Here is a 13382-nt window from a genome sequence, read left to right as displayed (position 1 = left end):
CTACCTTACCTTTTCAACCTGTCACGGTGTGCTTGCTATACCTTTCTTTTCAACTTCTTTCACCTCCTTGCTCTTCCCTCTACTCTGCATATCTTATACAAAAAGGCAACATCAGCATGTCAGACACGCCACCTCCCGATGCAGTGCCCGTCAATGGGCGAGATAGGACACCTGAATTAGTTAGGTGAGTCATGCGATCCCTCACTTTCTTCCCTTCCCTTTTCATTCATTCAAGCTAACATTGTTCATTTTTTCCCTTGCACTTTTACAGTTCCCGTGAGAAACGTCGTCGTGAAGACGAAAACGAAGAAGATGATCGTGACGCTCAGCGTGATAGGTCCCACCATCGATCCTCGAGACGACACCGAACCGATGACGACGACCGAGACCGTGAGCGAGATCAGGACCGAGACCGCGAAAGGGAAAGAAGACATCGACGACATCGAGAGGACGAGACTGAGGAAGAACGACGTGAGCGACATCGACGAAGAGATGAGGAGACTGAGGAGGAAAGAAGAGAGAGAAGGAGAAGGAGGGAAGAGGAGACTGAGGAAGAGAGAGAGGAAAGACATCGACGAAGAAGAGAACGAGAACGGGAGAGGGAGAGATCTAGAAGAGATTCCATTGGATCTAGTCGAAGGGATAGAGATAGATCAAGAGAGAGTCATCGATCTGATGTCAGACCCAAAGTAAAAGAATTGACAAGAGAGGAGAAAGAAGCTGAACGCGAGAGACGTGATAGGGAAATGGCCGAGGAGAAGAGAGAAACTGCTCGAGCGAGGGAAGCGAGATTCGCAGAGGTGAGTGCGGTTTTTCTGTCTCATACGACACCGTAGTCTCACGAGTGTCCATGGTCATCCTCTTATTCTTCTAATCTTCCCATCTGGACTATAATCTGAAGATTCAGTGTCGCTAACATGACTTCACGACTTTCCAGATGGACCGAGAACGTGAGCTCGAAAGACGAAGACTCCGAGATGAAGAACGAGGATTATCCCGAGATAGATCGCCTCCCCGTCGACGAAGAGGTTCACCTTCTTATTCTTCCCCTGCGCCACCGAGGGACCCAGCTACCGCTCTACTGGACGAAGTTGAGAGAGAAAACCGATCCATCTTTATCTCTCAATTATCCGCTAGATTGACTTCTCACGATTTAGGAATGTTCTTCGAAGATAAATTGGGTAGAGGTGCGGTCAGGGACGCTAGGATCGTTACCGATAAAGTCACAAGAAGATCAAAGGGGTGAGTGTAGCTGTCTCGTGTATCCAGTACATAAATGAATATAGCTGATATGGTGTCTAGTATCGGGTACGTCGAATTGGATGCTGCAGAACTTGTCAATAGGGCTATAGCAGTGAGCTTTGTGTTTCTAGTAATTGATATCAACTCTTGCTGATATTTCTTCAGCTCTCCGGAACCATCGTCATGGGTCTCCCAATCAACGTGATGCTCACTGAATCAGAGCGAAACAGAGAACCAACCGGTTCCAGTACAGCTCCGTAAGTCACATCCTGCAACTCCCAAAACATGCCTTTCGCTCATACTACCCGCAGTGTTCCTGGCCCAGATGGACAGATCGCTCGTCCAGCAGTGACATTCGGTCATACCTTCCCACCTTTATCTACCGGTCTTGCCATCCCTCAAGGATTGGATGTCGATGCACACCGAGACGCTGCTGTTCCTTATCACAGGTTATACATCTCCAATATCGCTTTCAGTCTTTCTGCGGATGATATCAGACAGGTATTCGAACCGTTTGGCGAGATTGAGTTTGTGGATCTGCATATTGACTTTGTAAGTCAACTGTCCATCAACAGCTCCTCATGCGACGATCAGCTGACGTTGTGTACAGTCTGGTATGAAGAAAGGAACAGGTTACGTGCAATACAAAGAACTTCAAGCTGCTCAGATGGCTTTGGACGCCATGGCTGGATTCGAACTTGCAGGTAGACCAAGTGAGCTACGAAGGTCACCATTGGATGGCTGTAGCTGACCATTTTTGTAGTCCGAGTGCAGACCGTTCAAGATCGAGCTTACGTAGCGACTGAGCAAATTGAAGATAATGGGAATTATGGGACTAGACTGGATGCGAATCAACGTCAACAGCTCATGTTCAAACTTGCTAGGGCTGAACCGACTGTCAATTTGGCTTTGTCCGCCCCTAAGCCTGTTACAGTGCCGTGAGTTCTCCTTGCACGGTTATAGTGATAAGACAGAACTTTACTGATGGGATATGGTAGATCGAAAACACCTCAGATGAACCCTACTCCGTTCATCATCGTTAGCAGCAATATGTTCAACCCTGATGAGTGAGTTGAGAATTCCTGCTTCTCCTGCCGAGAAGAAATCAGCTGACAAAGATGACGTAGGGAAACCGAAAGAAATTGGGATCTCGATTTGGCAGAAGATGTCAAGGGTGAGGTGGAAAGCAAGTATGGTAAAGTGAAACGAATCAAGGTAGAGAAGATGTCAGCGGTGAGTTTAAGTATAGGTCATTCATTGGACGGCCGTGTCAATCAGGTGGAGCTATTATTGATATTCTGAGTACACTCTACAGGGCGAAGTATACATTGAATTCAACGAGATTGACGGAGCTACTTCCGCTATAAAAGGATTAAACGGAAGATTCTTCGGTGGAAGACAATTACAAGCTTCTTACATCTCTGAAGCGTTATTCAAAGCTCACTTGTAGATTTGTGTTTAGGTAGAATGAATAAATTGAATCAACTAGGTTTGGTGGTGGTGGTGGTGGTGTCCTGAGGGAAGAGGGTTATCTGTTTACCATTTCATTTTCCATTTTGAACAGGTTGACTTGAAACGAAAGAAACCCGTCATTTGGCATACAATATGAATGTAAAGGCGAGTCAACCTTTCTTTCTCTCGTCTGTGATATAGTGGTCTGGTGATTTGGTGATCTGTTCATGCATTGCGATGTTATGTGATATATGGTGTATGGTACAGATTACCGGTTGCATTATACTCGAGTCCGCAGATCTTCGGTTGAACGATGACGTGTGACCCCTACCTACCACGGTGACTTCCACTTCCCGACCATCCTCCCTCCTTTCGATTCAGTGAGAGTACGAGAGTACTTTCACTTATCCTTTCTTTATCTTCTTATCTTCTCGCCTAATCATCGTTCCCAGGTATATACACAGATTCTCCATCCCACATATTCCAGCGCCAGTAGACTCTTTCGCATCTCCCCATCAACCCCTCATCTCCACTTGTCCCCGACCAAATCACGAACAATGGCATTCATCCTATCCAATCTCCTAAGTTGGCTTAGATCGTTGTTCTTCGCCAAGCATTTGGAAGTCACCATCGTAGGATTGCAGGTGAGTTCGGCTTGTATCTCGCTCGAGGTCATAATCAGAAGGCCATGAGTGTCAGCTGATCTATATGTACAATACCTAGGCAAGTGGTAAAACATCGTTAGTCCAAATCACATCATCCCTCCTTCACTCTTGAACACTTATCGTTCAGCTGTCTGTACCCGATATACATAGATCTGGATCATGCTGATATCTCCTGATTTTCTGTAGCCTAATCAACGTCCTCGGCTCGAACCAATGGTCAGAAGATGTCGTTCCTACCGTAGCTTTCAACTTGAGACAGGTGAGAAAAGGCAACGTAACGATGAAAGTGTGGGACGTAGCTGTGAGTGATACTCCTACTTGAATATATAATCTAAAGTATCTCCCTGACATTGTCTCGCTCTTTCGCTGAACTCATCATCTCATTTGGGACTATAGGGCCAACCGAAATTCAGAGGAATGTGGGATAGGTATTGTAGAGGTGCAGATGCTATAATGTCAGTTATACCTTTCGTCTTGATCCTCATATACGATGATGGTAGCTGATCATGATTGTAAAACAGATACGTAGTAGACGCAGCAGATGTAAGCTCATTCTTTCTGTCATATATACGACCTTGTATAGCATATTGATAATGTACTTTTCATGTCGTTGATGTGATATAGAGATCTTCCCTTCCTACAGCTACTTCCGAATTGCACGCCCTACTCTCTCTACCAGCACTCACCTCTGTTCCTCTACTGGTTTTAGCCAACAAGAATGATCTGCCCGATGCGGTAGGGGTAGACGATTTGATAAAAGAGATGAGGTTGGGTGATATTGGTGGGAGGGTCGTATCGGTGAGTCGTTAATGACTATGCTTTCAACTTCCAAAACATAACGTGCCATCACCAAGTCTTCCTTGAATCCTCAGCACAGGATCGCTTACATTGTCTTGGTCACTAATGATCTGCTCTTAATTATCCCTTAGTGCTACTCGACAAGTAATAAGACGAAGCATAATTTAGATATCGTATTGGCCTGGTTGACCCAACGAGCTCATTAGATCAGAAAATACCCATCAGCATTTGTCTGTCTTCCTCCTTTCTCACATCTCATCGTCAATTGGGCTTCTTCTATACATCATGTCATGTGTATATGTACAATCGACCTTTACTCCCGCTTCAAGATCATATTAGAACAGTATAATATTTAATCAATGTATGCATATGTTGTATCACTCCTATGCTAGTCTATTCCGCACCCTGCTTTCCTCCTTTAGGACCTTTCCCATTTCCTTTTGCTTTTCCCCTATTCCTTGTAGATGGTTGATTCGGATAATGTTTCTTCCAAGAAGGTAGTTCGACTATTGGTTTGGTTGGGTATTCCTTCAATTTCGATTTATCATTGATCACTGATATTTAGAACCATTAGCCTGATGAATACGATGCTGAGTAGATTTGACAACTCACACCATGGTGTCTGTACATATTCATCTCCTACATCTTCCAACTCTGTTACCCAGGTTCTCACAAATCCATTATCCACATCATAATCGTTGGCCTGCTTGATAGGGTTAAATTGTCTAGATGATCGAGGATCATTTCCTACTCCAGCTTGGTATTGCCAATTACCCCAGCTAAATGTCCCAACCAACCATCAGTCAACCTGAAATACTCATAATCACAATCTCCGACTCACTTCGAACATGTATCGTAATCTATTAGATGCATCTCGAAAAATTCTGCGCCAATCCTCCAATCGCAATACCTACATCTCACCACAATCAGCTTTACTCCTTTTTTCCCATACCGGCATGTGAATCCGGGCCCACTCACAAATCCTTAGTCAAGAAACTAGCCACATTCTGTCTCCCTCTATTACTCATCCAGCCCGTCTCTATCAACTCCCTCATATTGGCATCTATGAACGGCACTCCCGTCCTTCCCTCACACCATCTTCGAGCTTTGTCTTCTGGATCTTCCAAATTCGCTTGGTGCCATTCGGAAGGGTTCGGTCGGAGGTCTTGAGGATACGTTGAAATTTGGGAAGAAAATCCATCAGGGTTGAATAATGATGAATTGGGATTGAGCTTGTCTCTCAACCCCGATTTATTCTTGGATGAAGAGGTGGTGAGGGATGTTTTCAGGACGGTGTATTGGAAATAATCTCTCCACAAAAGTTCGAACAATATCCCTAAATATACAATACAATATATCAATAAAGCTAGCTCACACCGCAGAATGTAGATTCTGTATCAACTCACAATAAACGTTCTTCCACACCTCCTTATCTCTCCCTTGGGCGTCTAACAACTCGCCCACTCTCCATCCCACAACTTTCGGCGAAATTACACCGAGACTTAACCAGGTAGAAAACTTGGTACTGAACCCTTCTCCTAACAGACCATTTCTAGTCTCTTTATAATGTTTAGCTTTCATACCTCCTTTCCATCCGACCTTATCTTCCAACGGTATACCAATATAATCGTCTACTCTCTCCAATGCAGCTGGTTCGGTACCTTTAAATGGTATTGCTGATTTGGGATGCAAGTCTGGTAATGTATCCCCAGAATCTGATGATGAAGAGGACCATCCTCCTATAGGTAGATTATCAAATAACGGTTTAACCAATTTGGAATATACCGAGTTAATCGTATCGTCAGAAGAGATAAATCCACCTTGACCATCTTTCAACTCTATCTTGTCCACATCAATTTCAGGGAAAGGTTTGATCCGACCATTATATTTCACTTGTCCATCTTTTACCTCAGCCGTATCGAGGGGCTTGATAAGCATCTCATTCAAACCTATTCCTAAACCTTCTACCTTTTTTCTGAATTCAGTGTATACATCTGGAGTATGGCTCTCGGGGTTGAAAGGGAGATGACCAGGAGGAATAAGAGTCTTACTATCGTTGAACCATATTTCTTCATTGTTGAGGGCATTATTGATTCTTCTATAATTCGATATTTCTTCTAAAGTATATTCCCTCTGAGCGGATACCCCCTCCACCCCTCCATCAGCTTTTAGACTGTCTACGATCTTAGGAAGGATAACTTCCGGTAGTCCATAGGCTATTACCATATCTCCTCCTGAAGCTCTATATGATTCCCTAAGGGAGAATACAGCTTCCAATAGGAATTTCAGCCTATAAGGCGAAGTACGATGAAATCCCCCTACTCGAGATAGAGGCGAACATCTAGTTTGTTTTGGATCATATCGAGCTGATGGATCTTGGTGCGTAGCGGAGTTGAGCGAATGAGGTGAAGGTGATTTAGGTGCGTTGGGCAAGTGGGTTAAGTCAAGTTGACGAGGATCTAAAATGTATAAAGGTAAGAAGTGTGTTGAAGGGTTATTGGGTTGATGGGCGATATGTAAAGAGGGGGAATCATGAATACGGAGATCGAGAGTGTGATAATGGATGAATGTGTTCATGATGCGTAAAAGACGGCGTATCGACATGTAAGTAAGAAGGAATGATAAGGGTACATGAATTAGTTGATGTCTCGTCAGCTCTTACTTGTTTCCTCATTATTTACCATACATCATATCTCATTCATCGTTCTGCCTATACTTTCATCATCCTCAGACATCTTCATGTCATGGATCGATCGAATTCAGTTTTATCTGGACGACTACCCCACACCATCAACACCTGTCCCCGCATTTCCTGATGTCATCATATCAACATCTTATGTAATCTCGTCCCTGACTTGAATTTCCGGACCGTAGATACAGCGAGCGATACCTTATACATCGTCCCTCTCTCTCTTCTATCATCATCTCCATCCCCCTCACCTATCGGCCAAGACCCCTGTATATCTCATTTCACACGATGACACCCAACATCGCCATCCTCGGTTCAGGCACATTCGCCAAAGCCTCTTACCTCCCTGCACTTCTCGCTCTTCATGGCGATACCTTGAACTTTCACAGTATCTGGTCTAGATCGGCCGAATCAGCTCAATCTCTCTTATCTGCCGCTCAGCAAGAATCATCCTCACTATCACCAAAATTACAAAGTGGTGAAGAAGGTTTGGAGACTATCTTATCTGATTCGGAGATAGATGGGGTATTGATAGTATTGCCCATAACCTCTCAACCTGATTTAGTTATCAAAGCTCTAAAAGCGGGTAAACATGTATTGAGTGAGAAACCTTTAGCTAAAGACGTCAAAGATGCCAAGGAGCTGGTGGAGACATATGAGAGGGAGTATAAACCTAAAGGGTTGATTTGGAGAGTAGCAGAGAGTAAGTAGATGACATAGTCTACCGTATTTAACTGCTGAAAACTTTTATCGAGAGCTGTTGGCTAATACGATACCCCTTGAACCCCACTTAGACTACTCCCACGAACCCATCTTGAGAGATGCAGGTGAACTCATTCGTACCACACCTGGACTGGGTCCAATCTTATTTTGGAACCTGAATTTCCAAGCGTTCGTAGAAGATGGTTCGAAATATCAGAAAACAGCTTGGAGGACTATCCCAGATTATCAAGGTGGTGAGTTGTCTCATAGTTCTCCTAATCCACTCAGTCTGAAATACAAATTTCCGACTGTCGACTTATTTGTGGTCAGTCTCGTAAATATACTGATGAGTTGTATGTAGGATTCCTTCTCGATGGTGGTGTACATTGGACAGCTCTTCTCCGAGTGGTCCTCCCCGAATCAGCTAGACCATCATCCATCATCTCGCTTTCTTCCCTCCACCGAACCCACTTACTACCTCACGATACTCTCCAAGCCATCTCTCTCCCTCCCAACTCATCAACTACCGAAGCACACGGTTCCAAAACTAAACTCACCACAGCAGTAAATGACGAAAGTAAAGTCCCAGGTGGAATAGGTAAATCTTCACCTAGCGGTCAAATTACATTTTCGTTCGGTGGACCCAATATCCCTCAGGATAAGGCATTACCTAATGGAATTAGAATATCATTCTTGAATGCTGTTGTAGACCTTCAATCTGGCTTCAACGAACAAACCAACGAAAGGACATTTAGTATCGAGGTTATACCCGGTGAAGGTACTGGTGTGAAAGCGTTCAAGAAGGAAGGTAAGATGGATGGAGTGAAAGTTGAAATTGATCATTTCGCAAAAGCTATTCAATCTCTCAAAAGTGGAAATAAACTTAGTGAAGATGATGAGAGTAATTATGCTAAACCCAGAGATTCACTTTGGGATTTGGCAGTGTTAGAAGCGATGTTGAAGAGTAATGGTCAACAAGTTGAGGTAGATGTGTAGATGATGTTGATGATCTGGTCTTGCAAATTGAAGTAAGATTGTATGGTGCTGTGTTAACGGATAAAAGGTATAGGATATAGGGATCGAATTTGATCAATAATGCGAGTAGTTTTGATGTGATGCGAATGCAAAGTACTTGTATGTACACAGTACATGAAACGAGATTGCATGATACTAAATCAACATTACTATTATTACTATCGTTATAATTAATTATATTTGATTTTTTTACAGGTTTTGTTATTTTTTCTCATTATGGTCAATTATAAAACCTAAATAATATTAACCCAAATATATCATACATTGCCTGAATCTCATATCGTTGTTCTTATTCTTAATCACTTCGAATCATTGATATATCGTTGCCAGAACTACTCCACTTACTCCCCACCTACTTTACCACTGACACTACTCCCACCTTCACTGGCATGACCAGCTCCAGCTACAGGATGACCTAAAGCAATACCTTGATCACCCGTCGCTCCAGCTGCTATATCTCCACCAGTACCAGTACCAGTAGTAGCAGCAGTGGCACCTCCCATTCCCATCCCTGCTCCACGAGTACCTACACCCGCACCAGTACCTGTAAATGCTGAACCACCAGTACCAATACCAGTTCCGGTAGGTCCTTCATCGTCTTCTTCAATGGCCGATTCGTCGTTTGGACCGACTTCCCTAGTTTGAGGTAAAGTTGGAGAATGCTTGCCTCCGCCACCACCCAAGTGAAATTGAGCGAGGTGAGGTTGTCGATCTTTCGACTCGGGTAAGGCTGAGATGGCGTGGGTAAGATGGTGGTGAAGGAGTTCACATTCGCTGGTAAGAGTACACATCAGTATGAAGTCCGGGCGCGATTGAGCGAATGGAAGCAGGAGAAGGAGACAGCACGGCTGGCGGGAAACAGGCGACAGCTAAAAAGAAGGGAGAAGGGAAGAGGGAAGAGGCAGAGAGTGCAGGCAGAGTGCAGGGTAAAGCAGGCATACTCATCCAAGGGTCATGATACGGGTAAGGGTGACTCACCCCTTGGCACCAATCCAATCTTTGTCAAACTCAAATTTGATGTATCCCGATTTAGGGTATGATTCATTCTTGTTGGTTGGGGCATTCTCACCAAGTGCTGATTGAGCAAATTGTGAGAAGTGTGAGAGGATCTACAACGTTTCGACGGATCAAATACCGACAATCAGTTATGTATCTTTGTTACCTTCAAGATGAGATACTAACCGGTACAGTAACCCAACTAGCTTCACCTTTCTTTCCACCTCCGACCGCAATCTTGCTCTTATCGATCGCACCTAGTGGTACGAGCACTCCCGAGAGTTTACTTCCATTGATCACACCTGGATAACCAAGTTCGGCATTTTGGTTCAAATTAGTCGCACCAATTTCATTCCCTTTAGCAGGTGGTAACATCTCTCCCTTTGGTGTTTGATCAATTACTCTTTCCGCTTTACCGGCTCCACTGCCGAACCCAGCACTTCCACTAGTAGTAGTATCGACTACTCCGGTCTGAGCGTGAGGTGTAGATCCCACATCGGTATTGATTGTCTCACTAGTATCTCTTTGAGTGGTTGAAGATCGTCTGAAGAGGTTCTTCATCTTACCGATAAGACCGCCGTCTTCCTCTTGGCCGCCTGATTCGGTTCTGGTACCGGCTGAGGCTTGCGTGGAGTGAGAGGGCATAGCGTGAGAGAGGGGAGCGGGAGGGGTGGTGAGTACGGGGTTGGGAGGTTGAGTGAGTGGTAAGAGGACGAGGTGGGTCTGGATGCAAAATTGAATTCATCTTAGCATGAATACCTCGTCGGACAAAAGGGAAAAAGAAGATCAGAAATGTGGTGGGAGCTGACGTGAGATTGTGTTCTCACGCATTCTACATATAGTTGATGGGATCATTCTCGCCTCCCATGATGTTTGACGTTATAGAGAAGACAGCACTCACCTCTGTCACTCCAGCTTGTACCCTCCAATACCATTTCCCTTGAATCTCACCCTCTGCCCCACCCGTAGCAGGGGTAGAACCACTCTCAGTGGTCTTATGTCCAAAGCTCAATCTTCTTCCTCCGGCAGGAGGAGGAGGGTTAGAAACATCGGTAGATTTCCTTCTGCCTCCTGAGATCACCCTGGTAAGGGCATTGCCTTCGTCAGACCCGAATGAGCCAGTTGATAATCTCCTGGTAGCTTTAGGGTCGGAGTGAGGGATAATGTGGATATGAGCTAGACAAGGGTAGACGTTCTTGGGTTGTTGGGTGTCGGTGAGGGATCGTGAGTCTGATTGGGGGATGAACTCCATGTTGATGTGTTTGTTATTACTATATATGTATTGTAGCTGGTGAGTGGAAAGAGATGAATCGATATGGAGAGAAGGAATCAAAGATGTGGATGAAGAATGACCAACAGACAGTTGGTGGAGCTATTATTGCATGTCAGTGTGAGAATGTTTGACTTTACTTTCGACGTCACTTGGGATGTTTTTGGATCAGGTGATGTTGGGTCACTACTTCCATTAGCATGGGATAAGATTCGCTCTAAGAGGCCAACAGTAGTCTACCAAGGCAGATCTGACTCTGGGTGTGAGTACATACTACTCGTGCACCCAGCTTAGGTAGTATGAGTGTGACCTTGACCTGCAGCAGATCCATTCTCACCTACCGTAGATAGGAGGATGACAGATGATGTAATCCCATCAACCCATGAGAAGCGGATCATCCGGTAATCTCCCATCACCGGAATATCTGTTCATTCATTTATCACATTTTATCCCACGGCACCTCTCGGAGATCACCATCCATTCCGCTCCTTCACCCTGCAGCCAAACGACCAAGTCAAAGTGCAGAGTGACGGCCGATATTCGAGGAATCCAAGTCCATCTCTCCATCTCAATCTCCCAATTGTCATATTTACTAACAGTAAGATCAACACACTGATGAGGGACTGAAGGACACTGTCTGGACACCCCACTCCTTTACCTCCTCTTCCTTGCGCCCTTTACTCCTTTTGAAGGATACTCTTCCTCATGACCCCTCGTCTCCCTTCTCGACGTCATGTCGACCTGGTCAACCTCTCATTCCTCTTACCATGGGCGGGCAAGCCAAGCTACACCACCCTACCCACTTCGTCCTCTCCCTCCCCCACCTCATCTCAGTCTCCTTCTCACAAGTCTCCTTTATATCCTCCACGAGTCTACGCCGAATCAAGTAAAATGGCATCCCTCCGCCAGCGGAAAAAATCACCAGGCCTAATTCATTTCCACTTATCAGTCCCGAATCCACCACTACCTTCTACACTCCTGGATCTCGTTAGAGCAGACAATCGTCATCTAAATCTGAACTCAGGTATGGCCCTGTCATCGTACTGCTTGAGAATGGGGGATTTGAAATCGTATAGGGGTTTATGGCAACTGATGGGTAGGAAACGAATCGCACCATTATCAACTATCAGATCACGCCTTTCAGTCAGATTACCTCTGCCTTCTTCATCACAGAAGACGAAAGTGAAGTATAAGATCCGACCTAATAGATGGGCAATCAAGATGTTCCCTCCATTACCTTATCTCCCTTCTACGAAATTCACCAAATCCCAATTAATCCAACATCTTCATTACCTCTTACTTCAAACTGAATCTCAAAGTGAAATACCCACTTTTAAAGAAGGCTTAGAATTGTTGAGACGGTCAACAGATTGGAGTAATAGCAATGTGGAATATGGAAGTGCATTAGAATTGTTGAATCTGTATTTAGCGTATACTTACAGATCTCCATCTTCTTCCGCAAGACAGATAGATGGATTAGAATTGGTGGATATCTACTTGAAAGAGGTACAAGAATCAAAAGTGAATAGACAAACATTACATCTCTTGATCAAATCACAGATCTCAACACCACTTCCTCTGCTCGACCTCAAGGCACATTCGCCAGAAATGAAATTACTCAAGAACAAAATCCTAGCTACGATATCGAATTTCTCCTTTGCTCACCAAATCACCCCTGGACCTGAGACGTACAGGATCCTAGCTAGGTTTGCAGGACATTACAAATTAGATGATTTGGCTAGTATAGCCTGGGAAGGATGGTACGATGCTATCAAATTGGACCGATTGATCAAACACCAAATCTCTCAGTGTGATCGGACATTCATCGACGATTTGGGTTATATTTCGAATTCGAGGTCGAGAGTGAGATTTGGTAGGATTGGGTATATGAATAAAAGATGGACGAGGGTGGTGAGACTGTATGAGAATATAGGATGGATAAAGAAGAATGAGGATGCATTCGAACAGGGTTATGGATACGTGTGGTCGGGTGAGAAAGGTAGATTGGCTAAATTGGCTGAGCTGGAGGTAATCGATAAGAAGGAGACAGAGGTTGTAAGGGAACAAATCAATTTGAAAAATATCCTCAACATGAAAGAAGAAGTGGAAGTAGGATCTATAGTGGGCAAATTAGATGATCTCAAAATAAAAGTCGAGGATACCATGTCGGCTCTACAATCACCCAGGGAAGAAGTAAAGTTTAACATTGAGAAGAACGAGATATCAAACCAACCTATACTCTCTATTGTGAAAGGAAAAGAAGAAATCGCGATAAAAGACTCGTCCTCTGCCATCAATGACGAGCCCGAAGTTAGTCATCATAAACCACCTTATTTCGTTCTGATTCGAGATGGATCTACCGTCAAAATCCGATCGAAGAGTAACAATGATAATAATCAAATAGATCTAGATGGATTGGATGATAAGCCGATCTGGGAATGAAATGATTGTAGGCTATAATTATGCATCATGCATTATATGGTAATTTACGATATCTATCAAAACAGAATGCAATTATGCGAATGAAGTATTA

General features: G+C 44.2%; 6 protein-coding genes across 6 annotated transcripts; 4 read left to right on the top strand and 2 right to left on the bottom strand.

Annotated features, from left to right (window-relative positions):
• Nucleotides 1–116: 116 nt before the first annotated feature.
• V865_000542 (uncharacterized protein) lies at nucleotides 117–2692 on the top strand (the record flags this gene model as incomplete). The annotated part of the gene is made up of 11 exons (XM_066224372.1): nucleotides 117–184; nucleotides 272–800; nucleotides 938–1242; nucleotides 1303–1354; nucleotides 1408–1499; nucleotides 1554–1794; nucleotides 1853–1955; nucleotides 2006–2180; nucleotides 2241–2309; nucleotides 2370–2475; nucleotides 2558–2692. 11 exons carry the CDS (start codon nucleotides 117–119, stop codon nucleotides 2690–2692), a joined length of 1875 nt encoding a protein of 624 aa, XP_066080469.1.
• Nucleotides 2693–3251: 559 nt separating this feature from the next.
• Nucleotides 3252–4363, top strand: V865_000541 (uncharacterized protein; the record flags this gene model as incomplete). The annotated part of the gene is made up of 7 exons (XM_066224371.1): nucleotides 3252–3338; nucleotides 3418–3434; nucleotides 3546–3660; nucleotides 3756–3814; nucleotides 3881–3902; nucleotides 3984–4157; nucleotides 4289–4363. 7 exons carry the CDS (start codon nucleotides 3252–3254, stop codon nucleotides 4361–4363), a joined length of 549 nt encoding a protein of 182 aa, XP_066080468.1.
• Nucleotides 4364–4550: 187 nt separating this feature from the next.
• On the bottom strand, nucleotides 4551–6734 carry V865_000540 (uncharacterized protein; the record flags this gene model as incomplete). The annotated part of the gene is made up of 6 exons (XM_066224370.1): nucleotides 4551–4711; nucleotides 4770–4936; nucleotides 4999–5067; nucleotides 5136–5389; nucleotides 5450–5493; nucleotides 5564–6734. 6 exons carry the CDS (start codon nucleotides 6732–6734, stop codon nucleotides 4551–4553), a joined length of 1866 nt encoding a protein of 621 aa, XP_066080467.1.
• A 400-nt stretch (nucleotides 6735–7134) lies between these two features.
• On the top strand, nucleotides 7135–8544 carry V865_000539 (uncharacterized protein; the record flags this gene model as incomplete). The annotated part of the gene is made up of 3 exons (XM_066224369.1): nucleotides 7135–7549; nucleotides 7641–7802; nucleotides 7910–8544. The coding sequence occupies 3 exons, from the start codon at nucleotides 7135–7137 to the stop codon at nucleotides 8542–8544; spliced, it is 1212 nt and encodes a 403-aa protein (XP_066080466.1).
• Nucleotides 8545–8924: 380 nt separating this feature from the next.
• Nucleotides 8925–10831, bottom strand: V865_000538 (uncharacterized protein; the record flags this gene model as incomplete). The annotated part of the gene is made up of 4 exons (XM_066224368.1): nucleotides 8925–9357; nucleotides 9562–9692; nucleotides 9766–10302; nucleotides 10481–10831. 4 exons carry the CDS (start codon nucleotides 10829–10831, stop codon nucleotides 8925–8927), a joined length of 1452 nt encoding a protein of 483 aa, XP_066080465.1.
• A 723-nt stretch (nucleotides 10832–11554) lies between these two features.
• Nucleotides 11555–13291, top strand: V865_000537 (uncharacterized protein; the record flags this gene model as incomplete). The annotated part of the gene is made up of 1 exon (XM_066224367.1): nucleotides 11555–13291. The coding sequence occupies one exon, from the start codon at nucleotides 11555–11557 to the stop codon at nucleotides 13289–13291; it is 1737 nt and encodes a 578-aa protein (XP_066080464.1).
• Between the last annotated feature and the right edge of the window lie 91 nt (nucleotides 13292–13382).

This window comes from Kwoniella europaea, chromosome 1 (genome assembly GCF_036810445.1).
Source record: "Kwoniella europaea PYCC6329 chromosome 1, complete sequence".
Lineage (NCBI taxonomy): Eukaryota > Fungi > Basidiomycota > Tremellomycetes > Tremellales > Cryptococcaceae > Kwoniella > Kwoniella europaea.
The sequence above is the reverse complement of the archived record's forward strand: the minus strand, read 5'-3'. Positions and strand labels throughout refer to the sequence as shown.